At 38.7% G+C, this 27,822-nt stretch overlaps 1 protein-coding gene across 1 annotated transcript in view; it reads left to right on the forward strand.

The window, feature by feature from the left end:
* Nucleotides 1–27,822, forward strand: part of Pten (phosphatase and tensin homolog) — a gene marked incomplete at its 5' end in the record, with an annotated part of 71,352 nt that overhangs the window by 32,275 nt on the left and 11,255 nt on the right. Inside the window, 4 exons of the mRNA XM_032891811.1 lie at nucleotides 2,719–2,763; nucleotides 7,976–8,019; nucleotides 9,715–9,953; nucleotides 22,358–22,499. Coding sequence (XP_032747702.1) covers nucleotides 2,719–2,763; nucleotides 7,976–8,019; nucleotides 9,715–9,953; nucleotides 22,358–22,499 — 470 coding nt within the window. The remainder of the gene's footprint in view (nucleotides 1–2,718; nucleotides 2,764–7,975; nucleotides 8,020–9,714; nucleotides 9,954–22,357; nucleotides 22,500–27,822) is intronic.

A 27,822-nucleotide genomic window follows, 5' to 3' on the forward strand; every position in this document is an offset into this window, starting at 1 on the left:
AGGAAAGAGGAAAGAAATAATCTGCCTCTGATCTCCTCAGTGTTGGCATAAGCATTGCAAAATTTTCTTATGAAATTCTTATACTTCATCCCCTTTTCAGAAATTTGTAACTGTTTACATATAAAAAAGCTGTTGTTTTGTTTGTTTGGGTACCCTTGGACCGTCTAGCTTCCCAAGCCCTGGACAGTTAATTTCTTTTGTTTATACATCTAGTTGGGCATGGTGTGCATACTTGGTGTTTATGTGTGTGTTGACTTTCTTCTCACCTTTTTTCTTTTAGATTGTTTTTGCCCTTAATGAATTCTGTGAGGAAACTGCATTTTGTAGAAACAGCTGTATAATGCTTTTCCCTTCTATGCCATCAGGTTCAGCTATGCATCGACCATAGAAGTCGATGGGTTATATTTCGCTCAGAATTACTGATTGCTAACTCTGCTTTATTGTATATAATTAAAAATATATTAGCTCTTAAATAATCAAGAAGTAGCCTTGCTTAAGTTATCAAGTAGAAAACATTTTACTTCTGAGGAGTTGTTAATATATCTACTACTACTACTGAATAGGCATTTTTTTCGTGGACAGAGAATAGAGAAGTGAAAAGGTTTAGGGGTCCTGCCTTTTTCCTGTTTCCAGCATTATAAAACACACAAGCATATGGATTCTAGTTTCTTTTTGTTATGTTGCCCCACTCCGACCTTTAGTTGATACTGTTTGTGTGTGTGTGTGTGTGTGTGTGTGTGTGTGTGTGTGTGTGTGTTCACTTTGCTCTGACTTCATCTGTGAGTACTCCTGCCATTTTGATGACAATGTATGTTTTAGAACTGAGCTCTGTGAACTCTCTGAAGCTAAGTTTTTTTTTCTTGAATAATTTGTGCATTGGAAAGGAGGATTCTAGAGAGTCCTACCAAGTCACTTTGTTACTACGATTGCTGTTGCTGTTTTAGACTTGTCTGACTCTAACCCCTGCTGACTGCAAACTCAGTTCTCTAGACATAGCTGTGTCTTGTGTGTTGGTTTTACAAGTGTGTGGTGGTAACATGCATGCACCGTGTCACTTAGTGGGTTCGGTTTTCTTTCCTTTTTTTTTTTGAATCATTAAAGTATGACTTCATATTTTGTCTTTTAAAAATTAACACCCTTTTCCTCTGTGTTTAAAAAAATTAGAGTAGTTTATAGTTACCCATGGACTTAGAATTAAGTCCTCTCTGTAGTCTTCTTTTAGATTGGGTTGTAGATTCATAGGCTGTTGATGAAATGAAACATTTGAAATGTTTTACGGATCAGTATCGTATCTCACTGTGCCAGTATTTCCTTCCTTGTCTGATGTAAACTCTAAAATTACATGAACACTTTCTCCCTGTTTCCTGACATTTCCAGAGTTGTAGTTTCCTTTAAAAAATTATTTATAAAAGAGAACTAACCAACCATTTCAAGATAATTTTTAAAAAGAAAAACCTTAGAAGTTAAAAGGTATAAAGTTCCTAATATTTTGCTGTATTTTTCTTATAATTTTCTGTGTTCCAAGGATGTGCCCACTTTGGGCACCTGACTATGACACAGATGTATCATGTCATACTGCTTGGTTTTCTTTTTTTTAATTGAAAATAGATTTTTTTCACGCAATATATTCTGATTACAGTTTTCCCTCTCCCAACTCCTCCCAGTTTCCCCCACCTCCCCTCCCATACAAATTCAAACCCTTTCTGTTTTATTAGAAAACAGGTATCTAAAAACTAACAGAGTAAAATAAAAATAAAAGCAAACAAAAGTGAAAAGCACAGGATGCACCTAGATGCAGAGACACACATAGAACTCTCATAAAAACACAGCTTGAAACATACTACATGTCCGAGAGATCTAAGTTCTTGGTTTTAATTTACACACACACACACACACACACACACACACACACACACACACACACACACACACACATACACACACACCCTTTGGTGAGACAGACCTGTAATCCCAGCACTCCAGGGATGGAGGAAGGAGGGTCAGGAGTTCAGGTTTATCTACCACATAGTGAATTCAGGACCAGCCTGGGCTACATGAAACTGTCTTTTTTCCTTTCGTCTCATAATTAATTCTTCACCATTATGTCTTGCTGAGTCTTCTGTTACAGGCCTGAAGATTAAACAAATTTGCATACATAAAGTACTTAAAATAATACCTGACATGTAATAAGTGCTTTGGTACCTGTAATTACCGTTTGGTTTCACAGGTGACGGAAGGAGTGGTCCTTGGTTTGACTCTTTTCATTTACTGGCTTTACACCCTGGGCAAGTCTCATAGGCTCTTTGACATTTACTTCCCTTCCCTGTAAAATGCAAATTCTATCTCTTCCATGGTTGTCAGGGACTCGAGAAAGTAAACATATGAAAAATACTTGATAAACTTTGTATGGGATTACATGATTGCTTATGATTCTCATGGAAGTCAGTGTGAGCTGGGCACACTTGGGAATTGCTAAGATTGCTTTGTCAAGATGATTGTAATTGATTGGACTGAAGACAGATATTACACTTTTGATAAAGACCACTCTACTTCCAATTATATAAACCTGTAATGTAATTATTAATGAAGGAAGGAATATGAATTCGGGTTATTAATACTATTTGAGATTAGGGTAAATAAATCTGTTTTAGTCTGTATTAATGTAATTTGAAATGTTAGCTCATTTTTGTTAATCGTGGTTTTTTTATTTATTTCAAGGTTTTTGGATTCAAAGCATAAAAACCATTACAAGATATACAATCTGTAAGTATGCTTTTTTATTTGTCTCTGTGTTAAAATAACTAAGTAAAAGTTATTTCTTTGTTGGAGATTAAGAATATATTTTAATAGCTGGATTCCTCAGAGCAGTTGAAGACGTCTGCTAGAGAGGATTGCTGGATCTCTGTGGTGGAGAGGCGCAGGAGCCTTGGCACAGATTCCTGTTACTTGATCTGCTTTAAAAGACTTGGCGCCTCGCCCATCCTTGAGCCCATAATCATGTGATAATTTGAAGTGTAATCCACAACGGAGCTGCTGTTAGTGTTAATGATGGCTTCTATGGAGACAGACTCCAGGGTGGATGGACTTTTGTTTCCTATATTGTTTGTTGATCAATTTACTGAAATAGTATTTGAATATTTTCTGTGTATAACCTAAGTAAGTTTTGCAGCATTATTTAGTTATCTAGTGTAGAATTTTAGGGATTGTCCATTAGAACTTACTGACCTATTTTGAAACCTTTGTTTTTTTTTTTTTTTTTGTTGTTGTTGTTGTTTTTTTTTGACTTTTAGAGTAGCAATGTAAAATGAGAAAGGAAAACAAATCATTCAACACTTTTTGTCTTTGAATACCATTTTTATTTTCCCCAAATACTGAGCATTATTTTTTTTAATTTTAAAAGACATAAATTACCATTTTTCTATTAGGTCCTTTTATTTTCTATGTCTATGAATTATATAACAGAATTTTATGCAATGGTAGAATAACAATTAGCCATTTTCTGTAGACTTCATTAAATATAAGCAAAAGTGTTCTCTGTTCTGTTTCCAGTGGTTATTTGAATTGTTACCTAGAAGGATGGAGGATTTTCTGTGTCTTGTTAGAGTGCTAGATGTTGCTTTTTTTCTTTCAGTCTTTAATGATATTTCTGTTTTGATAAGACTTCAAAGTATTCATGTGCAGTAGTTAGCAATATTATTTCTCTTGCTGACTTCAGATTCAGAAAGGTGCAGCCATGGTGAAATAGGCAGATAGAGTGCTCACAAGGCTAGTTCCAGTCCTAGTAGCCTATAGCTTGATGTGAAAGTCAGGCAAGAACAATAGATATAGTAACTGGGGCCCTACAGGAAGCTTTTATAAAGGGCCAGATGTGGGGACTGTGATTAACTTCTGATACCTTCTTCTCTCCCTTGCCTGTTATATACCTATGAGACTAACAAGACTTTCTGTTTTATTTCTTTTAGTTTTAGGATTATTGTTTTTTGCAAACATCAATTTAAAGATTGTGAAATATTTCTGTGGCTTTTCTACTAATCAATAGGGATTATCTATTAGACCCGGGAGGATGGGCCATGGCAAGTCAGGAGATTGATAGCATAATGGTATTTGAAATATGGCAGATAAGTCATTTTGCACGGGTGGTGGTGTGCTGGCTTAGGTGGGGTTATGGTAATAAAAGGTGGATAGGAGAACCACAGAACTGTTTTTGAACAGCTGCATTCAGAAGCTGACTGAAAAAGGACAAGAATTGTTGAAAGCTGGAATTGATTAAATGAATCATTTTGGACTCACACTGTCAGGATTGGGGATTTAGAGAGGTCCCAGTAGGGAAGTAGAAAGACATTAGAAGGCACTTTCTGCCTAAGTGGGAATTTTATGCCTGTTTAACATATCCAAAGCGCAGGGAGGAAATTCTTTTCATTCCTGTGTGTAGTGACTTCCTGCTCCTAGAATTTAGGGATTAGGCTTATGCCATCTCCTTTGTTGTGTGTTAGTGTAGTTAGAGCTGGCACTGGGTGGGCGAGGAACTTGAGTTTCTAAGCTTTTGATTCCCAGTTTAATGAACTATCTCTTTATTAGTTGAGAGCAACCGTTAGTGGATCTCTGTTAGTGCTTATGAATTTACTCCCTTGTCATGTGGAACGAGGCTTTCAGACTGGCAAAGTCCTGAGGGGTGATTTAGCAGTGACTTCTCATCTTACAGACAGGGAATTAGGCCTAGGAAGTTAAATGAGGTGCCCAAAGACAGGTAGGGGCATCATAACAGACTACCCACTGTTTGCACCAGAGTCCCTTTTATGTGTTTGCTTGTTAGTTCTTTGTTTTATTTACTTCAAAAGTTTAAACACCTGCAAAATTGAGTGTTTTAATCTGAGTACTCCCTCTTCCCTGGCTACTATGTATCTGATTTTGGGCATCAAAGACTGGCAACAGCAGATGTTTTTCTTTTTGTTATGTGATAGGAATTACACTTAGTATGTATATTTTTTTTCTTGAAAAATGTAAACCTCTGAAGATCCTAAAGTATTTTTCACTGAACGTCTGTATAATTTGTAGTTTGTGAAACCTTTTACGGTAGCAGTGTTGTACATGAATGAAGAACTGTCAATGTAAGCTCTCTGATAATCACTGCTTATCTTTTGATAGCAAAATAATCAATTATTTTGAGAAAGGGAAACATTAGTTAATCAGTTTTGTATGAGTGGTTTTTTTTCCCATTTTTTATTGCTCCATGTTCAGAGAATACAAGATTTAAAATTTTTTTACTGAATATTTGACATAGTTGGCAAACATTTAGCCAAGTTATTTTTATCTGTTAAGATTTCCTCTGTAAACCACTGTAGAGTGAAGAAGAGAGCTTCAGTTGTCTGTGAACTTGTCTTTCTGAGTTCACTCCTCTCCTTGCTTTCTGTTGCCACCTTAGGAAACCTCTCCTTTCCTTGTTTTTTCTTCCTTCCTCCCTCCCTCTCTCTTTCTTTCTTTCTTTCTTTCTTTCTTTCTTCCTTCCTTCCTTCCTTCCTTCCTTCCTTCCTTCCTTTCTTTCTTTCTTTCTTTCTTTTTCTTTCTAATTTCTCTTTTTATTTAAGCCAATTTAAGGTAAGGACAAGAAAAGGTGGTTTGAGTTTTAATTGTAAGGAAAAATTGAAATCCACATGGTTATTTGCTACCTTCCATTTTTAGTATGTGGACATACTAACATGGAATATGGCATGTTTACATGTCACCACCTCAGCTGATACGTGACAGCCAGTCTGGAGTGGTGATCTTAAACAGTGCTCTTTAAACCAAACTTTTGACACTGTTTTCTCCATCTTTCTCTGGCTTGGGCTCCTCTCCTCTCCTCCTCCTCTCTCTCTCCTCTCCTCTCCTCTCCTCTCCTCTCTCCTCTCCTCCTCCTCCTCTCTCCTCCTCTCCTCTCCTCTCCTCCTCCCTCTCCTCCCCTCCCTCCCCTCCTCCCTCTCCTCCCCTCCCTCCCTCCCTCCCTCCCTCCCTCCCCTCCCCCCCCCCCACCCCACCCCACCCCACCCCACCTCACCTCACCTCACCCATGCTAGGCAGTTTGTTCTCCTGACCCTAGACCCCAAACAAGACAACCAGAAAATTTAACAAATTAAAAAAACTGATGTGTAGGAAACCAACGGTTGTATTCTGGTAAACTGTCATGACCAGTTTCTGAGGGTATGAGCTTCCCCTCATTTCCTGAGTGGATCCATGATTCCTGACTGCTCCACCATGGGCTCTTCACCACTGTACTGCTCAGAAGACCACACCCAACCTGTGTTTGGAGTTCAAGCACTTGGAGGTGGAAGAAGGGAGGGGGCTCAAAGCCAGTCTTGGGTATATGAGATCCTGACTCAGAGAAAACTAAGAGGAGGGAGAAAAGAGAATATAAACGTCCTTTTTTGTGGATGTGTCAGTTTTGTTCTTCCTGTCTCATTGCTAGGGAAGCACATACAAGATTATTTAGCAATAAAAAGGGGTGTGTGTGTGTGTGTGTGTGTGTGTTGTGTGTGTGTGTGTGTGTGTGTGTTTGTGTGTATACAAAAGTCAAAAGTCGATTTACCTCAGGTCTGGTCCAATGGGCTGTAGTTTTTGTATGATATTCATGTGAACTGAGTTTTGAAATCTAGTCCAGGAGTTTGTGCAGATTTCAGATGCACAGTGCAGGCCCACAACTATTTATTTAGAAGTCTTGGATCAGTTTTATTTTGGCACCTAGAAAATTTAGTTTTAAAACAAAACAAAACAAACCCATATCCTCTGTGTTATCTAAGTACCTACTGTGGTGGATCAGTTAATACTTAACAGGTGTGTTGGTTAAGCAACCTCAGATTGGTTCTGGTTGAGTTGAGATTATATATTTATAACTTTGGGGTTTGGTGTGTGGGCTAAGGAGTAATGGAACTTTGTTTTAAAATACTAACTTTTATTTTCAGTAATTTTCTTTTTCCTTCCTTCCTTCTCCTTCCTTCCTTCCTTCCTTCCTTCCTTCCTTCCTTCCTTCCGTCCTTCCGTCCTTCCGTCCTTCCTTTTGTGACTGGGTCTTGTTATGTATCCCAGGCTGGCCTAGGACTCAATAAATAGCAAAAGCTAATCTTAAAGATCCAATCTTCCCTGGTAATTCTTCTGAAGTGCTAGGATTACAGTCTGTGGCAACACTCCCAGCTTGTTTTAATGATGCTTAAATGTCTGATTTCGTTAGTAATTGGAGTCACCAGGATGTTTCTGACCCACTAATATGTAGGATACCTCTTTATTTATTTCCTAACCCGTCATTGCATAGTAGCATAACTTAGCAATGCTTAGTGTTATTGAAAAGCGAAGTGTTTGTCTTGTGGTGTCAGTAGTTTACTGTCAATGGGTTTTAGTTGTTTTATTGTGATCTGATATTAAAATTTTTACTCTGAGAGATCATTGGAAATGGTGACATTTGTGTATAAAAGAGTAAAGGTCTGATTTACAATTTTTAGTAAGCATTGTGTTAATAAGTAAATTAGTATCATTCAGTTGTTCTTTGTTCTTTTTCTCTGTTTTTAGCATGTGCTTTTTAAATAATGGTTTAAGATTGTATGTGATCATCTGCCAGGTAAAGATAATATTGAGAGTAGATATTTATAGGTATTTGTGAAATAAAAATATATTCTAGCCATGTACAGTCTTCCTCCAAAGTATCTACAGGGTCAGTGCAGTTGAATTTGCAGTGTTGTATGTTGTCACAAATTGTGTGAACAAATATAAGCACACAGATTGCCTGCATGCATTTAACCTTCTATTAAGCTTCGGTCTCCTTAATTATAAGATAAGAATGATAACAGTACCTACTTCAGTGTTCTTGACGTTAACCGAAACAGTGACTGAAAAAAAACACCTCACAGTGCCTGGCATGGTAGAGAGGGTAGATAAATGTTGGTGATATTGATACTCTTTCTTCCAAGTGTGAAAGGTAACTTTATGCCACATTTAAATTTTCTTGTAGATGTGCTGAGAGACATTATGACACCGCCAAATTTAACTGCAGAGGTATGTATAAACATGACCATTGTATACTGTGCTGCTAAAGACTGAGAGGCTGACTTTTACTGCCTGTGATAATTATCAAGATTATTGAGATGAAAATCTGAAGAATGGCCTTTGGCAGTTTTAAAAGTGAATTTAATTTTAGAGTTGTTCTTTAGGACCTATCAATTGTCAGGAAAACTAAATCACAGAATAGATTGAGAACCAGCAGAGGTCCCTAGCCTAAATTAGAATAGGAGGGGCTTTATTGATCGGAAGAGAGCAGAAGCATTTTAACTACTGCATAGATGACATAAAGTTAGGGAAGTATAAAGCAGCCACACCAGAATGCCAGTTCTGTTGAACTGTGCTCAGAACTGTGCAGCACTAAGGACTAAATGAGAACAGTTTCCAGAGAGTGTTTCTTTTGTGGGGATAGACAGACAGACCTAGGCTACCACGCATTAGGAAGCATGCTGTGGCTGAAGTTCACTTAGCTTAGTGTACATTAAATGTTTTATGTGCCACTGGGAAAATGAGGCTGGGAGCACAGGCAGGCAGATGATGAGGAAAGCTGGCCTGCAGCCCCTTTGTGATTATAGTGTGCCATTGTTTACCACAGAGCTCTCCTGTCACGGAACGGCTCGAGTGGATTGTTCGCATACCACTTCATGGTGTCTTGCTTCAGGATATGTCATAGTGTTTTACATATTAGATAATAGTAATATTGCCAGGAATATTTATTTATTTATTTATTTATTTATTTATTTATTTATTTATTTATTTAAGGACAGGGTTTCAGTGTCCCAGAGTGACCTTGAACTCAGTATTTAGCTAAGGGTGACTTTGAACTTGTGATTGATCCTCTGATCCTTCTGCTTTCACCTCCCTAGTGTTAGGATTACAGACTTGCACCACATCCTCAGTTGTGTTTACTCAAAGCAGGGAGGAGCCCAGGGCTTAGACTCTGTTAAGCAAGCACTTTGCAAACTGAGTTACATCCCTAGGGTTCAGGTCAGGATTTAAGGATCTCAATAGGGTAGAGTAGAAACAGATGCTGGTAAGATTAAAAACCAGTAGTGATGACAGAACTGAAGTCTTGCTTCTGGACAATATCACCTTGCCTTAAAAAACTCAACTCTGACTGTTGAGAACAAAGATGTCTTAGATTCTTAGTTCATGTGAAAAAGATCCGAAACCTAATTTGGTAAACTTTACATCAATGTTTTTCTGTGAGTGATTAATCTCAAGCCATGTCTATACAATTAGAATATTTGTGAGAGAGACCATTTTAAAAATAAGTCACCAGGCAATTTTATTAGGTAGAAAAGTCAGTCTTTTCCATAGTTGACTTTATTAGTAACCTATACTCTCTTCAGAGCATGCCTGGTGATGATGGTAAGATCTGTTACTGCTCCTGTTAGAAGTTACTACTTGGCAAGAGGCCTGGGGGACATCCGTTTGGATTCAGCTGTACTGATAGACTATGGCGGGTTTCCTTCATGTACAGATTCCTCCCTCATTGAGGCACACAATGCTTGTTTATTCTTGTCTAATGAATATATTTAAGCATTAGTAAAAGACTGTCTTTCAAACCTAGAGTTAGTAAGTAGTAAATTAAAATTCCCTGAGCACCAGTAAGTTTACATATAATATTTTTAAAGTTAACCTATATTTTAAATACATTTAACTTACACTGGGATTATCTTTTTGCAACAGTTGCACAGTATCCTTTTGAAGACCATAACCCACCACAGCTAGAACTTATCAAACCCTTTTGTGAAGATCTTGACCAATGGCTAAGTGAAGACGACAATCATGTTGCAGCAATTCACTGTAAAGCTGGGAAGGGACGGACTGGTGTAATGATTTGTGCATATTTATTGCATCGGGGCAAGTTTTTAAAGGCACAAGAGGCCCTAGATTTTTATGGGGAAGTAAGGACCAGAGATAAAAAGGTAAGCTGTTTATTTTTCACCCTCTTTCTTCTGTGGACCAAGTTTGACTCTACTTACAGTGCATGTGTGACACTTGGAGAAATGTTACATAGTAACTATTGTGGTTACATAGTTGTATCTGTCCACTTAGAGTATTGGTCATCCCTGGAGTCTCAGCCCTCTTCCTTAGCTGTACTGAGAACATCCAAGACCTACCTGGGGTAGCTAGGCACACAGGATTATGTGCTGTTGATTCTTGCTGCTAATCTGTGTGCTGTAGGTGTCTAACTCTCATTTTTTCTTGTCTAGTAGAACTTTTTTGTACGTCTCTCCATTTATTAAGCTAATACCTATTTTTTCAAATCATCCTTTTGTTTTGATGAGATAGGATCTCCCCATAGAGTTGAGGCTGGAGGGCTCTATAGTGCCACCATTCCAGAAAACAGAAATGTGCCCAACACTTTGAAAGCTTGTATCCGTTCATTTAGTTTTTCTCTTCCTGTTGCTGTATTTTGACAACGCTAGCAGACTTACCTACTAACTATACTGGATCTTTATAGAGTTTAATTAAATAAAAGTACATATTAATAAAAATTATCGTGATATTTGAGAGGTGTACTTGAAAACAAAATGCATTTTGTTGACAACTTGAATGCCATTACCTAGTAAAGCATGGTTTTTAATTTGGTGGTAAATAAAATCATTTTCTAATGGGGGTACTCACTGATGACCAATCAAAGAGCTATTGGTTATTCAGAAAACTAAAGACTTGAAAGCGAGCGATGTGTTTTGCCTGGCGCACGTCAATAGTACAATTGAAAACAAAAGCAAATTCTTGTAGTGCTTTTTCAGAGGACCCATTTTGTTAGATAGGAAATTGAAAAGTATTTAATACAAAGAATCTTTGCATGTTTCTTTTTCTCCAAGGACAGTGCCTATATTCAGATAAATTGAAAAGCTTAGGATAGAAGTAAATGTGGCCCAATACAAGATCATAAACTTATTAATCATTGAGTTGTTTTGCAATCTTTTTATAGAAGTTGTAAGTGACAACATCTGTTTGCAGTGTCAAGGGTTGGACATGGCTGCTCTGGGGAGTATGACACTTTGGAATTTGATTCTAGTCTTAAATTTTATTTGTGCCCTACCCCCTCCTCTCTTTCCTTCTGCCTCCACCCCCTTCTGTCTTCCCCTCTTCTACTCTGTTCCTCTTCCTCTTCTTTAAAGGTGGCCATGCACATCATGCTAAGGTCTGTGGTTGCAGTGGTCCTGGGTCCTGCACTTCTTTTACACCTGCCGTTTTTAAAACCTGTCTTTGTAACTTCTTTGAGTTTGAATAAGGATATCAAAGGACTATTTATTGATGGGTGTTCACAAAAAATTACATCTTTAATGCAGTAAAAAAGTCATGAGCTAGAAAATCAGATTTAAGCTAGAGATTCCTCAACTCTGACTCCTGACGAAATGTGTAAATGTTCTGTTATTCAACATGTATGTAGTTTATATATAACTATAAATTGTCATTGGTAGCTTCCATTTGCCCTCAGACTTAAAAACAGTATAAAGGAACCTCTAACAAATCATGTCTCATTTTTCCCATTTAAGAAATCAGTACTCCTTACCTGAGAACAGCAGGTATCTATGTGGGCTGGTTCTGTTCAGTAGTGAAATTTATGAGAGGACTGCTTTTAAACAACGCTCAAAAACAGGTAGAAAGCTTGCTTATTTGGCTCATCATCCTTGCTCTCCAGAGTGCTCTTACCCTAGTACTGGTGAAAATAAGTTATGAAAACTCTTATCAAGTATGAAGGAAATGTGGAACATACACAGTTTTTTGACCAATTAAAGTAGGCTGTGTCAGATACAATCTCTAGACATGGGCATGTATTAGTTTCTTTGTCTTCAAGATCATTAACTGTGGGGCAGGAAAAGACTGTGGTCCCTTTTAGTTTTCAGGTGAAGCATTAGCCAACAGAGCAGCATTGTCTGGCCAGAGGACCTGTGTGCAGTGAAGAGCTTCATAGTTGCTCCTGTCTTTTACAAAGCCTCTCGAGAGCTCTTGATCGTGAACGTCTTGGCTCTCACGAATTTGGGTTTTTCATAGCAGCAGGTTTTTTTGTGACAGGTCTTGCATAGGCTATAATTTGAGACTTGTGTTCATCAGTAGGGGAACTTTTCACAACCATAGAAAATAGTCTCTTAGGACTAATGTAATTTGTGCTAACCAGTGTGGCAGTGAGTGGCCAGGGCAGAGAGGTCATCCACCTTTACTAGTGCAGGAAAAACCAGAGGAGCTGTAGGAGAAGCAGCTACAGGGTATGGAGGGTTCTTGGGAACAGGGAGTGTTCTTAGCCATTTTTATTGAACTTCTTTACAGTAAGACATTTTAATACAATTTTTGAGACTATAGTAAATTATGAGTATATTATATATGTATGTATGTAATATAACCTGTGGTATGTTTTTAGGGCTTACCATTTGGTGTTAGATAACCAATTGGTCACCAGCAGATTTTCATCTAGGGTTGAGGCCTGGTCAGCTTTCTCACATCCTCGCACATCTCTTGTCTTCCTCACTCAGCTCATGTTTGGTAGTCATGTTGGTGAGACTTTATGGGGTAGCTTCTGACATTCCAAGTAGACAGTTGCACAGCAAACTCGGATCCTCTGCCTCTTACAGTCTCTCCAACCCTTCTATAATGATCCCCGAGCCATCGGTGCAGGAGTTGTGTTGTGGATGTCTCAGTTGGAACTCCACAACCCTGCCTTTTGAACTGTTGTGGTTTTCTGCAACGTTCTCCGTGCTACAAAGAGAAATTTCCTTGATGAGGGTAAGCACTACACTTATCTGTTGGTAGAGAGATACATTTAGAGTATAGTTATGGATTGTGCTGGTTTAGTAAATTAGCGGTTGTAGGTTCTCTTCCAAGATCCATGGCTTCCCTAGCCCCAGGTAGTTGGCTAGGTTTCCAGTACCGGGCACAGTTTCTCTTTCCTCATGGGGACTTAAAATTTACTTATTTATTTATTTACTTATTTATTTATCCATCCGTCTGTCCGTCTATCCATCCATCCAGGAAAGGCTTGAGAGACGGAGGCAAGAAAATGTCACTGTTTTTAAAAAAAATTCAAAAAGATCTTAAATTATTTGCTGACTATTTATTCATTTGTTTTTATTGCCATGCATATATTTGATGGAAACTTTGTACTGGTGACACTAAGAATTCAATTACTATTAAGTGTGGCCTGCCTTATGTTTTGCGAGAGCAATGTTTGCTTTGGAGAAGTGGATGAGATTATTCGACTGAAGTCCTGCGACTCTCTCAGCCATTTCCTGTTAGGAACCTCAGATACTTTTTTCTGTTTTTGGTTTTGTTTGTTTTTTGGTTTTGTTTTAATTTTTCTTTCTCCCATTCACTGTTGTGATGGTGAGGATTGAGCCTAGGGCCTTACACATGGAACACATTGTACCATTAAGCTACATCCTAAGCCCTTGTTTGACTGATTCATCGTTGTTAAATTACATGACCTTTTTGTTTTGCTCTGTAAGTTTGTTTGCTAGTTCAGACAAGGATTTTCACTTGAGACAAGTGGTTGTGGGATGTCTAGGCTTCTTGAAGCTCTGCTGTCACCCCTCCTGCCCTGCTCCCCTCACTTCTTCAGCATTTCGAGCTGTGTGTTGAGAGCGCTGAGATGCGGGGATCTGAAAACTGCTTGGGGCAGTCTGTTTCACTATTCAAGGGTCGGAGCAAGACTCAAGGTACATGTGAACCTTCCTGTAGGTTTCTCTGTTTCCAGTCCTGGGTAAATGCAGGAGACCAGGTTAGACACAGCTGGGGGCCCTTCTCAGAAAGTGAGGCCTCTCTTTCTGTTAGCCTGCCAGTCATTATAACCTGGTGGCATCAGTTCTGTGTCCCTCCAGAAGGGAGGAGAGAGTGTTTGTGGAAATGACAAGAAGACTTGGGGATGTTACAAAGTAGGGCCAGAGTGAAAAGATAGCAAGGGAGGTATTTGAGTGAAATATGAAGCCTCTAGTGTCACTTGGTAAAAAGTAGTACCTGTGTCCTCCATAGACCTGTTCTTGGCAGCAGACACTGTCTCTTCCCGTTTCTCACGTGAAAGTGATAGACAGAGGTAGGTGGAGGATGCTGAGCTGTGCACACGGAGAGACAGAGATGGTGCGGTTCATGTTTAGCCATTGCATTAGAGTAAGACTCCTGGAGTAATTAGCATCTTACAGCCACGTCAGGAGGGTTTACTGTGCTTAGCTGATGCATAGTGAGTAAATATACCTAGACAAGTGTTTTGGATAAGTTACACACAGACATAAAGGAGAATCCTTATTTAAGAGCAAAGAATTTGTGAACAGATACTGTTGACCAAGCTGTGTTTTACTAAATGGTTGCTTTTGCATTTTAAGTTACAATAGCATTAGAAAACCAGATACAGATAAAAGCTTTAAGATATCCCTACCCTAGAAATGCTTCTTTATAGATGATATCAAGGCCCAGAAAAGTGAACTGTTGTGATCAGAATTCATGACAGTGTCAGTCAGTCAGTTCATGACAGCATTTATTTAGAGTACAGACCAGTCCCTTGCGTGTTGTTAAATTTCTTTGTGTATTATCAAGCTTGCAAATTCTGCAAAAGGAATTCTGAAACTGTCGAGGATATTACCTCTTTACAGGCTTTCCTGAAAGGTCAATATTGCTGATGACTTTAAAAGGCTTCTCAGTTTTATGCTTTTCTTACAAATCAGTGTTTAATACCTCTCCAGGTTAAAATCTTGGAGTGTTTAATCTTCAGGTTAAGCTTAAAATCTCTCCAGGGAGAGATTGCTGGTCTTGTAAATACCATGCTGTGCATTTCCTTAAAATTTTTACAATTTAATTTTTTCAAAGCTTTTAAATGTAAAGAAAAATAAAACCATGGCATTTATAGGAAGAGGATGAACTGGAAATCATTATTTTAAGTAAAACAAACCTGATCAGAAAAAACTTGTTTTCTCTCATGAGAAGAACCTAGATTGGAGGTGTACAGACCATCAAACTAGAAAGAAGGCCTTTGGGGGAGGGAAGTCTGAAAGGAAGACTGAAGGGGAGAGTGTAACCCGCTCCTCTACGGAAATGCAGAAGAGGAGCTATTTAGGGGAGGGAAGGAGGTGACTCAGAGGATGACTGCAAGGATGCCTCTATGTGGAAATGTCATAAGGAAACAGTAACAAAGAATAAACAATAAAATAAACCCTGAAAGGCACCGCTCCATGCCTGATGGTCAGAGTGCTAGTAAATGGTGGATACATTTTAGCTTGCTTTCCTCACCAGAAAGTTAGCTGAGCATGGTAAAGCTGTTCTAATACAACTGAGAGATTCTTCCTGGAGCATCTTATACTTAGTGGAACTGATTACTCAGAGTGCGCCAGTGTACTGGGTGGAATCGCACTTGTAGATGCCAGGACTCCCTCCTTGTGTTACTTGTGCTACTTCTTGTGTTTGGTGTATCTGGATTTATACTTTGTGATTGTAAATGGGGACTTCTGAGATTAGTACTTAAATCTGCCTTGTAGTTTGGAGGGGATTAATATTACTGGAATTGTCTGTGTTATTTTGCTTATATTTGTAATTTTAACTATGGAGAGACCATAAGAAGCTGAAGAAAACTGTTGTTCAGGTACAGAATGTTCATCTTGTTTATGTTAAAGGAGAAGGCACTTGGCATGTTCTTGTGAAAAAATTGTAGACTTTGCTTAGCTTATCAAAATACTATATAACCAGGTGTTGACACGGTGCAGATTGGATATGCAAGCTGATCATAAAATGTAGCATCTGTTCTTAATGTCGGAACAATACTTTATGTTTTGAATATTGCAGAGAAGTCCAACAGTTGTTACTTCCGATAAAGGAAAAATATTCCATGGGTGAAGTAACTGCTCAAGGGAACAAAGACTCCTATCTTTTATTCAGTAAAACAAGCATGTTACCCACTTCACTGGGAATTATTTACTTGTATAGTTGATACTTTGCTTTATGAAAATGTTGCAAATTATCCAAATCCAAAGTCATTGAGGATAAATCCCAAGGGACTGGACCCTCCCCCACCCCCGCCCTAGCCCTGCCCCCGTCTGCTGTAAATTACCCTCTGGGGTTGGTTCCCACTTGTTCTTTGCTGTTTGCAAATGCACTCAGATTTCAGTGCCGTAATATGTAGTCTGCATGAGTGCAGGTTTTAGATTGATTTCCCACACTTGAGAGTAAAAGGCACTGTCACTAACGGTACTTAGTCACTGTTGTCCCCACCCTCCAGTAATAGCAAGTAAAATAATCTTAATGTTTATTTTCTTTTATTAAACTTTTAAGGGGAAAGATTTCAGTTTTCTTTTTCTTTGCTTTCAAGTTGGTTATTAAAAAGGTGTGTGTGTGTGTGTGTGTGTGTGTGTGTGTGTGTGTGATTAGCTCACTACCTCAGTTTGTCAGCTTTTCTAAATTAATAGTGCTAAGTTTAATTTCAAGAGATTTCATTATTTTCTGCGAGGAGTGAACTTTTATAACTGCTTATCAGGGTGTTTTTTTTTCTGTGATTTTTTAAATCTCTTCATATCATGAAATTGTCTTGCTTAGTTCTTATTTTAAACCAAACAAGTTCTGGTTAGTTACTGTTGTTAAACAAAACAGAAATCTCAGTGTAATTTTCTTCTGACATCACTTATCATGTTCTCTTCTGATGCATACTGTCTTGGGCTATTATCTGCTGTCTAGAATCTATAGAGTCATAAAGCTGTGCAATTTTATGCTTTGAAAGATCTGTGAAGATCACACTGTCCTAAGTAATAGTCGTTCTCTGTCATACTCAAAACCTGGCTTCCTAATTTTGAACCTTATATTCTCCCTGCTGTACTAAGTTCTACTTAATTTTTCCCTTTTCTTTGATTCCTAAAACAGAAACTAACACCAAAAAGAAAAATTGCTGTTTTGAATGTGTGTGTGTTTTTCAATTTTATGTCAGAGAAACCCAAGAAGGAAAAGGCTTGTGTGCTTGACTATTTTAGTGGCAATGTTAAAAGAACACCTATTTGACTAGAAATTCCTAAAACAGGTTCTGATTTCCTTGGGTTAAAGGGTGTACTTTTTTTTTTTTTTTTAAGATTTATTTATTTTATGTATATGAGTACACTGTTACTGTCTTCATACACACCAGTAGAAGATGTCAGATCTCATTACAGATGGTTGGGAGCCACCATGTGGTTGCTGGGAATTGAACTCAGGGCCTCTAGAAGAGCAGTTGGTGCTCTTAACCACTGAGCCATCTCTCCAGCCTGCATCTACCTCTTGAACCAAATGATTTTGCTAGTGAGTGGAATCCTCTTACAAAGTCATGTGTCTGAATTGAAGAATAGGCCCAACACCTCCAAACCACAAAGCTATCATTATAGTTTCTGAAGAAAATCCAGGTGAGGAAAGAGTGTTGGCTAGAAACGATCTGTGTCACCTTTGTCTCAGAGATTCTGTGTAAGTTAGAGTACATAGAAATGAAGCATTATATATTCCAAACTTCAGAGGTTCTTCATAGAGAGAAAAACTGAATTAAGACAAGTTATGGCTTTGTTCAAATCATATAGCATCCCTGTTTTCAGGTCACCCCAGTCAGATTCCTTTAAGTCCAATACTGGTTTGTGTAAGATAACCATGTGCAGTCCTACTCTTATTAAAGTAGAGGCAACAAGGCTGGCCACAGTGTGCTTGGGGAATCCCAGTACTTGGTAGGGAGAATCAGGAGGAGCAGGAGTCAAGCCTCCATCAGATACTGCAGTATGTTTGAGGCCAGCCCTCCCTCAGGGGAAATTGAGGTCACCTCAAGCTGTTTGGAGGATGAAGCAGGGGGTTGAGGATTTAGCTCAGTGGTAGAGCGCTTGCCTAGCAAGTGAAAGGCCATGGGTTCGGTCTCCAGCTCCAAAAAAAAAAAGAAAATAAATAAAATGTAAATAAAAAAAATATCCAATAAATAAATTAAAAAAAGGGGGGGGGTTGGGGGATTTAGCTTAGTGGTAGAGGCTTGCCTAGGAGCGCAAGGCCCTGGGTTCGGTCCCCAGCTCCAAAAAAAAAAAAAAAAAGTAGGCTGGAGGATGAAGCAGTAGGATGACCACTTTTGAGGCCAGCTGGGGTACAAAAGAGACCCTGTCTTGAAACATAAAATATGTGGTAATATATACTTTGCAATGTTATGGGAATAATAGAAATATGTTTTGAATATTGGAAAGCAGCTATAATAACTACTGTTTGTTATCATAATATTAATAACCACGTTCTTTTGTTTATTGAATTACTGAATTACTGCCTAGTGATTTATTATGGTCATTCAGAATGTAGATCTCCCTCTTCAAGCAAATACTTTTTAGGTTGAAACATTCATATTATTTATGAGCTTAGACATGGAAAATATTTTCCAGTTCACTAGGAAAGTTTGCTCAAATAGAAATTTATTTATTTCTTTAGTTCTTGTGAATTTCCCTTGTAGAAGATCATCTAGACTCTGAACTCATTGAAGATGAACACATTACATACTGAGTGGTGCTAGGCTAGTCCAGTCTTAGGGGGTGGTATTATAGATCTAAAACATGTGTGTCTTCCATGTAACTCTGGTTTTCCAAGAGCCAGCCAGGCATGGTGGGACACACCTTTAATCCCCAGTACTTGGGAAGCAGAGGACCTCTATGAGTTCCAGGACAACTATACAGAGAAACTCTATCTTGAAAAACCAAAAGAGAAAAGGTAATTAGCATTAAGTAGCCAAGGCTTAAAAAAGAATTAATGAAAAATATAGGAAAATGTAAAATTCCAAAGCAGGTGACAGGCTTTTAGTATTATAATAAAAACTGATACAACTGATCAAAGATGTCATTTTACACTACCACAGGAGATACTCGGACACGGAGCATTTATGAACCTCTGTGCCGAAAGGATTAAAATTTGTCAAGCAAAAGCCAGAAAGGAAAATAAAAAGATAGAAAACAGTGTTAGAAATCTTGAATATACTCCAAGGAGGCACAAAGTAAAATATGTGTACAGTGAAGAAAGTAATAAGATTAGCACCTTAATGCTTCGCAGTATCCACTTACTTAGGTTAATAACTCACTAACTACAACTCCCACAAGCCCCTGTTAACTGTTCCTGATGGCGTTGAGTAGAGCTGCAGCTTAGAGTTTAATTCTAGTCATTATGGAAGTGTAAAGCCATTTTCTTAAATAATTTTTGAGCCATTTGATGAAAGATAACATTAAGAACATTCACCAGTAGAAAATAAAGATATTAATCAGTGAACTGAGGAAACTGAACTATTTGGACTAGCAAATCAAACACTTGACTAAAAGAAACAGAGCCAGTGTTTTGAGTGGCATGTAGGGTTAAATCTGGGTTTTTATAGCTGACTCAAAGATGAATGATGTAGCATGTTTGTGTTTAGTCAGGCACTTAAGTCCTAGCTGCTGTCCGGCCTACAGCCCCGCCTTTGTGTGGTGCAGGCTTCCCTCTGCATCACCACTGCTTCTGAGCTCTGTGAGCTCTGTTCCCACAACTGCTGTTGATCTGAGTATTGTTTCCTTACTTATCAACCCAGCTCTTTTCAAAGGGACGAGCAAATAAATGCTCGTGACAATTAATGCCCTTCCCATTGCATGAGAAAACCTATAATGGTGAGAACTGTTTGTTGCTGTACATAAATGTGAAGTATGTACCAAAAACTAGAGAGCAAGAGAAAATGTACCATCTGAACATTATCAACTATTAATTTGACAACCTGCTCTTATCGACTTGCATTGGGTTTCTTTTAAATAATTGTTTACAGGTTTTACGATAGGTCTCATCATGTGGCCCAGGGGTTAGCGTTAACTCAGAGGGCCCCATCTTCCCAAGGACTGGGCACAGGCATGTGCCACCATGTGCATTATTTATATAGCTTCAATTTTCTTTAATCTTTTGTCTGGAAATAAATTAATATGATTCAGAAATTTATGTCATCAAAAACAGTTGTCCTCATCCACTTCCTGTCTACTGATTCCCCTAGCTTGCTTAGTTATGCTGTACGTGGCCTCCATAACTGTCAGTGACAACTTTGCTACAGTTGCATTAATAAGGTGCTCTAATATGAACTTTACATTAAATTTAAACATTGAGGATACTCCTTAGTATTAATATTTTGTAACAATTCTTTAAATTAGTGTGGTTTTACTACCTTTTTAAAAAAGAAAACATTCCATACAGTGGCATTGCATGCCTTTAATGCCAGCCGTCAGGAGACAGAGGCAGGGGAATCTCTGTGAGTTTATGAGTTTGGGGCCAGCCTGGTCTACAGAGCAAGTTTCAAGACAGCCAGAGCTACTACACACAGAGGAATCCTGTCTCAAAAAAACAAAAAGAAAAATATAGAGAGATAAAATTTCATCTATTCCAACATTTATACAACTATTGTTTCTGTAACTGTTACTTAGTATTTGTATATTACTTTTGTTTATTTTAAATTCTTTTGTGTAAGTAAATTTACTCTTTGATCCTCATGCAGATTCTATTAAGCAGGTTCATGTTATTGTACTAATTTTTTAAGAGAAGCAAATTGAAGTTTATATTTTGTCAGATTGTAAATACAAGCCTTGACTGTTTAGTAGGTGGTTTTCACTTCAGCCAGAATCTTAAATTGCCAATCACGATTTCAGGTGTTTTTCCCATTTTTGTTGGTTTGTTTTTGTTTTTGTGATGGGGTCTCTCTTTGTATTCCTGCCTGGCTTGGAATGCACAGAGATCCACCAGCTTCCTCCCGGCCCCCGAGTTCTGGGATTAAAGTTGTGTACTGCTACTTGATGCACAGGTAGAGCAGAGAGACAGACAGACGGAGAGGAAGAAGATGGGGCCAGAGTCTACATCCCTGTATTTATTTGCTAGTCATCATATTTCTTTTATACTTTTTAGCTTTTATCCATTCTGCTTCACCAGCAGAAGGGTGCTTATATCTAGAGTTCTTAGCACAATAGAAATTTAGATGCCCTCAGTAAATTAAAGAGCATTGTAAATACCTTTTTCTTATATTAATGTAACAAAATACCCATTTTCCACAATCCTGTTTGTTGAGACTGGGCCTCACATAGGTGTAGGAACCACCGTATGTTCCTTGGATGTCCATCCTCTGGTGCAGTACCTCTTGTTCAAACAAGGTCTCTCTCATTGGTCTGGACTTCACCAAGTCCAGGCTCACCAGCCTGTGAACACCAAGAGCCTGCCTTTCTCGGCCTCCCGAACGCTGATGTTGTAAGCACCTGTCTGGTTACACAGTGCCTTTTCACAGTGTGTATGTGCATGGGGTAGGTTGGCTGGCGTGATAGCTCAGCGGTTCGGAGCACTGTGGCTCTTGCAGAGGACCTGGCCAGCTTAATTCCCAGTGCCCACATAATGGCTTACAAGCATTCATAACTCCTGTTCCATGACATGCCTTCTGGTCTCTGTGGACACATATGTGTAGGCGAAAATACTAACGGAATATTTAAAGAACTAAGAAAAACATATACATGGGTTTTCCATCGTTCATGCTTACAGGCTAACCCCTTACTGATTGAGCCATCTCAGCCTCGTGTGTGTGTGTGTGTGTGTGTGTGTGTGTGTGTGTGTGTGTGTGTGTAGGTAGGCAGGCAGAGATTGATTGATTTCTTGCTGGCCTGGAACTATAAACCCTGGGCTGGTTTGGAACAGCAGTCCTCTGTGTAATCCCTCTAGTGGTAGGATTACAGGTGTGGGACACCGTTCCTGGTTAGATTCCCCTTTTCAATGTCATGTGAATTATGTCTTTTAGATATTTGTAGTATTTTCTAAGCCATTTTATGCTTCCCTAATTTCTCCAAGGGTGCTCCTAGTGCCTCTGTTAATGAGTTCTATTGAGTGTGTCTATCATTTAGTTGCATAGTCTATTTTTTGGACTCTATGGTCAGAATCTCATGTTCTACTGGTTTTCTGCACAGAGGCAGCACATTTCTCTCTAGTGTGCTGATTCCAATATGCTTTTGCTGAGGAAGTAGGTTAGCATGTCTGTGAAGAATTACATGCCTAATGAATCCATCCATGTGAGGAACCCTGGGTGTAGGTAGTTGTAGCACAGAGGCCATTGGCTGGCTGTTTGGATATGCAGTGGCCTTTGCTTATTGGGTTCATAGGTCAGAGCATCGTTTACTATTTGAATAAATGAGATGTTTAATAACTACATTTTATGATAACTGATATTTTCCTTTTGTTATTACTCTTATTCTAATATTGAGTTAGATTTGAATGTTAGCCACTTAAGCAGAAACTTTGGAATAACCCAGTTATAAAAATGTTGTGTAATAACTTTAATGACGTTTTTCTTTTGAATTTGACATCTCTTTTTCTTTTGTCCCCATCCCCGGTCTATCAGGGAGTAACTATTCCCAGTCAGAGGCGCTATGTATATTATTATAGCTACCTGTTAAAGAATCACCTGGATTACAGACCAGTGGCACTGTTGTTTCACAAGATGATGTTTGAAACTATTCCAATGTTCAGTGGCGGAACTTGCAGTAAGTGATCTAAATTCTCATTCTTCTATGTGCTGAAAAAAAATTAAAACCATATCTAAATGTATACATAAAAATTTAGAAATAAATTTGCCAGGTTAAAACTTATATAGGAGTATATTTCTGAAGTTGGAATTAATTAGTTCAGTTGTTCAGCTCATTGGGTTAAGAGAGCTAACCCAGTAAATTTTGGTGTTCTTGAAGTCAGTTATATTTATGGGATAAATATTCCATGTTGCAACCACTAGACACAGTCTCTCTTCTGAGAAAATAACTGAAGGATGCTCTAACAGGCCAGTGTGAGAATCGCCTCCAGCCATGACCAGGTCCTTCACTGAGGGGGACAAATGCTCACTGTCAAGGGGACAGAGAAAGAGAGACTGTAGAGTGGGTAAACAGCCTCTGACTTGGCCATGCCATCTCCTGTCATAAGCTGAAGCATATAGTCATGACAGGATGTCTGCTTGTAATTTCTCTTACCTTAGCAGCCATTCTCCTCACTTCAGTCTTGTTCTCCTTTGCTGCTGTTCTTGGCTAGCGTTCTTACTACAGAACTCTAGGAGTAAGAAGCCCAGTAACTGTACCCAAAGCAGCTACTTAGCGAAGGGGATGGACGTACGGGAAATGTATGGAGGGATTTTATGCAGCCCTGGAAGGCCAGGCTGCTCACTGTCTTTCTTCTGTGACAGTTTTTTGACACTGAACGTTTTAAGTGCCACCTGCGAGTCTTATACTTAAGATATTTTATTTGTATTTTCAACATAATGTCCTAGTATCATGAGATGTCATTTACTAGAATCCCTGATATTATTTTACAGATGTTTGTAATTTGTCAGTGATTTTAGTCTTTCACCTCCATGAAATACTTAGGCAAATTAACCTGTTCTCTTTAAAATCATATACAGAGAAAGTCAATTTCTTGAAGTTGTCTATCTTTGTCAGATAGGTGTGATTGCCTATGGGTAAGACAACTTTGTTAAAGGCTTCTAAATCAGAATATAAATCATATAGCTTGTTGGAAAGTTATAAGGAACTTTCATACTGATTAATATTAGTATAATAATTAGTATTAATATTAGTAGAATTTTTAAAACATGAGGACAAGGCACTGGACTAATGGAAGCAATTGGCTAGGAACGTTACTAGGTTCATTGAGAAGGAAAAAGGATGAGAACTCGTGTTCTTCCTATAGTTTAGGTATCGATAGAAGAGCCAGACATTGGCTGAGTGGAGGTCATGCAGCAAGCTCTGCTCAGGAATCTTACTAGGTACCAACCTTTGGTCAGTTCTCCTCTGCCTGTCTGGTTGAACTGTTTTGTTTGGCTTTTAGTCACACAACGTTATGTTTACATTTCTAGACTTAAAAAAATATTGACCGTTGGGGATTTAGCTCAGTGGTAGAGCACTTGCCTAGTAAGCGCAAGGCCCTGGGTTCGGTCCTCAGCTCCGAAAAAAAAAAAAGAAAAAAAAATATTGACCAGTAAATTCTTCTTAATCTTTTAAATTTTCTAGTTACCTATTTATGTGCTGGGATTTAATGCTGTATATTGAAGTTACATTAAAATACAGCTCATTTATATGCATAAATTATAACTGCTATGTTCACAAAAAGGTTTTAGAAAGAAACTTAATTTCATGAAGAAAGCCTCATTGGAGAATGTGTGCAGTGTGGTTGTCGTTAAGCGTGAAGGAATATTACAGACAGTGGGGTAAGGTGAGGCAAGCACAGCGAAGAACAGGACACGAAGTAGAAGATGTGATTGGCTGTTACAGGATCTCAAATGCACGTAATAGACTTGGAATATTGGTGTCACAATGATCCTAGGGACTTGAGCCATGTTTTAAGGACAGCTTTGTATTTTATAGAATGCTGTGATGTAGGAGGGGGGAGTACAGCTAGCTATGTGACCTGGCAGATGCTGCTAGAGCAGGAACTATGCTTTGTTTGAGATTTCTTTAGTTGTTCGTATCCAAAGATTTTGTTCTCGTTTTGATCTTACTCAGGTGGATGATTCATAGAATGGAGGTGAAACGTGCATTTGACTTTTGGAGATACAAACATTATCACTTTGGCTTTAAAGTTGTTTTAAATCTAATGAAAAGGTGCTCGTGAAGATCTGCAGTGGGGCTGCAGCTCTGTCTCAGTGGCCTAGTGCTTGAGGAGAGAGAGCTGGAGTGCACAGGAGGACCATCGGTCTCCAGCTCTGGATTCTCAGGAGGTCGATACTTGTTGGATGCGACTGTCGACTCAGGTCTAGGACAGGTCATGTCTGTTTGAGGGAAGCGTCAGGAACAAGGCAGTAATTTAGCCTTTAGTGTGCTGTGGTAGGAAATGGTGAAGACTGAGGAAGAGGACGGGTAAGTTGGGTTGAGGAGACATCCGTAAAACAGGTAGATAAAACTAAGGATGCAGTGTATAGTGTCTTCTGCAGAGGCGGGGGCTGGCAGCGTTGGTCTTCTTGACTGTCTTTTCCTAAGTGACAAGAGAGAAAGAGCTGCTGTGAAATAGAAATGACCTGTTGGCTTCTCTGTCAGAATGCGCTCTCATCCTTGTTTGTCAGAGCCAGGTCCTGTCATTTCTTCAGAACGTAGTTACCATAGCAGAAGTCACATTTCAGATCCATGTCTCAGAAGTCTTAGCATTTTGATGTTAGGACTTCCATCCCAGTGAGGAACTCACGGTATACAGGAGGCCATTTTTCTCAGTGGCTACTGTTTATTCATGACTGCACACTACAGCTGAGGACATTGTCAGGGAAGGATGCCATTACCAGGCAACTTATAAAAGGAAGCACTTAATTGGGACTTGCTTAGACTTTCAGAGGATCAGTCCATTATCAGCCTGGCAGAAAGCATGGCAGCGCACAGGCAGACACTGTGCTGAGAGCTCTACATCTGCAGGAAGCAAAAACAGAAACGTTGGGCCTGGCTTGATCTTTTGAAGCCCAAAGTCCACCTCTTAAAGACATATTTCCTTAAAAAAGTTAAACCTACTTCAGCAAGGCCACACCTCCTCTCTCAAGTAGTGCCATTCCCTGATGACCAGGCTTTCAAATCTATGAGCCTTATGGTGGCCACTCTCTGACAGACCACCACAGATACCAAGTTAAAGTCATTCAATACTCCCACCCCCACCCCAAAGACACACCGAGGGTGGAGCCCAGAATCTTGTGCACAGGGCAAGTACTCCATTACCAAGCCTGTGCCCCAGCCTGTCATAATCTACATCACTCTCAGCACCACTGTCCTCCAGGCCGCTATTAGTATGGCCCCGTGTAAATGGCTCAACTTCTGTCCTAATCCAAAGCACCACAGTTCACACTCAGCCAGTAAGCAGTGGCCAGGCTAATTATTTCAGCTTGTTTTTATGGGCCTTCTAAGAACTGTGGATTTGTAATTCGCTTGTCAGTTGCTCATGATAATTATTCAACGTATGTATGTATGTGTATACCTTAGGTGTTGTTTAGATGAAATCCAAATTATACAGTCAGTTTTCTTTTTAAATCCTAAAATCAGTAGTACCAAATTCTGAGCTAGTAGATTAATTCAGTAATAAGATTATCAGGCTTTTCATCCTGATAGTTTTTACCAGAGTTTTGAAAACACACTTTGTTCATTTGTCTCATATGACATCCCACTTATGTATAAAGCCTAATAAAGTGTCTCATTCCACTTAGAAATTGTAGTCAAAGAAGGGAAATGTATTGACAGGTTCCTGATGGAATGTTTCTCCTCTTTGGGATGGGTTTCATGATAAGTGTCTTGTAAATCCATGTCAGAATAACCCCATGAACCCCATATTCTCTTACAGAGGACCTTATTTTACATGAGATGCTGCAGTAGGGCCTTTATATGCTAAATGCATAAACCATTATGTTTTTATGACTTAGATTGGCTTGCTTTGCACATTGTTTGAGTCTTGGTTCACATTGATAACAATCCACTTTTTATCTTTAAAGAAATAACACACACACACACACACACACACACACACACACACACACACACACACACACCCTTTAGGTTTTTGTTTTGTTTGTTCGTTTGTTTTGAGAGAAATATTTATTTGGGGGAATGAGTCTTTCTGTGGGGATCCCCCAGCCCATGTTTATAGAAGACATCTATCTGGCAAGGGCCCCACACCCTTTTAACCTACTTACTGGTCTCCTGTTTTTCTCTAGCTATAAGTGAATTTGAGTACATTTTAAAAATAAAACTTCTTTTCATTGCCACATCTTTAACCATCTTTTGGTTGACTTGCTAATCAAAATCATGAGGATGTTTGTGAAACTATACTTAAGCAGTAATTTTAGAACAGACCTAGATTTGAACCAAATAATTGTTGATGAGAGCAGTGTTTAAGAGAGAAAAAAGTTTCTGTTGTAGTTTTCCCTTGGTGCCTGCTGCATTTCCTGTAGACATCTCCGGTATTTCGTTCTGTTTCTCATGATTGTGACTTTGTAAATGTGGGCTCTTACACCCATGTGCATATGGGCGGCACACATTAGGCTCAGCGGGTTTCTCAAAAAGCAAAACCACAGAGGCCATGCATGAAGTTGAGGGGGAAACTAGGGGGGTGGGGTGTATCCAGGAAGAGTAAGAGGGAGAAGTAGGAAGTGAATTGAATCAAAATTCACTGAATGCTTAATCTGAAATTCTCAAGGAATTAAAAAAATAATGTTAAAAACTATGTGGGGCTGGGTGGCAGTGGCACGTGCTTTTAAAAGTGCCGGCACTTGTGAGGCAGAGGCAGGGAGATCTCCATGAGTTGGAGGCCAGCCTGACCTAGTTCCAGGACAGCCAGGGCTAAGCAGAAAAACCCTGTCTTAAAAAACCAAAACCAAACCAACCAAACACACAGAAACTTGTGGACTGGAGGTGAAAAGAGTGATGGTCAGTATTTTATATTTTTATAGTATAAAGGCTTAGGCTTATAGAGCTTATTAATATTTTTCATCTTTATGCATTTCCCAAAAGTCCCAGGAAATTGTTTAAATTATTTTATGCCTAAAGTAAGTTGTGATGGGTCTTTTGTGTTATGTTAATGTAAAGCTTTGATATTAATTTGTTGCTAGAGTGTAGTCTTGGAATTACTGTTTATGAAGTAGCAATTGATTTTCATATGTGTAATAGAACTTTATTAAGGGTTCAAGTTGAAGAGGTCCTTACTTGGATTTTATTTTACTTATTTTATTTCTACTGATTTGTTTTAGATAAGCAGTCAGTGTGAAGAATTACAATTTTGTGTATATTTCTGATACTTTATCATTAAAACAGTTTCTGATAATTTGTGTGTTGAAGACATTTCTTGTGGAATGATCCTCTG

Source organism: Rattus rattus, chromosome 2 (assembly GCF_011064425.1).
Source record: "Rattus rattus isolate New Zealand chromosome 2, Rrattus_CSIRO_v1, whole genome shotgun sequence".
NCBI classification, from domain to species: Eukaryota; Metazoa; Chordata; class Mammalia; order Rodentia; family Muridae; genus Rattus; species Rattus rattus.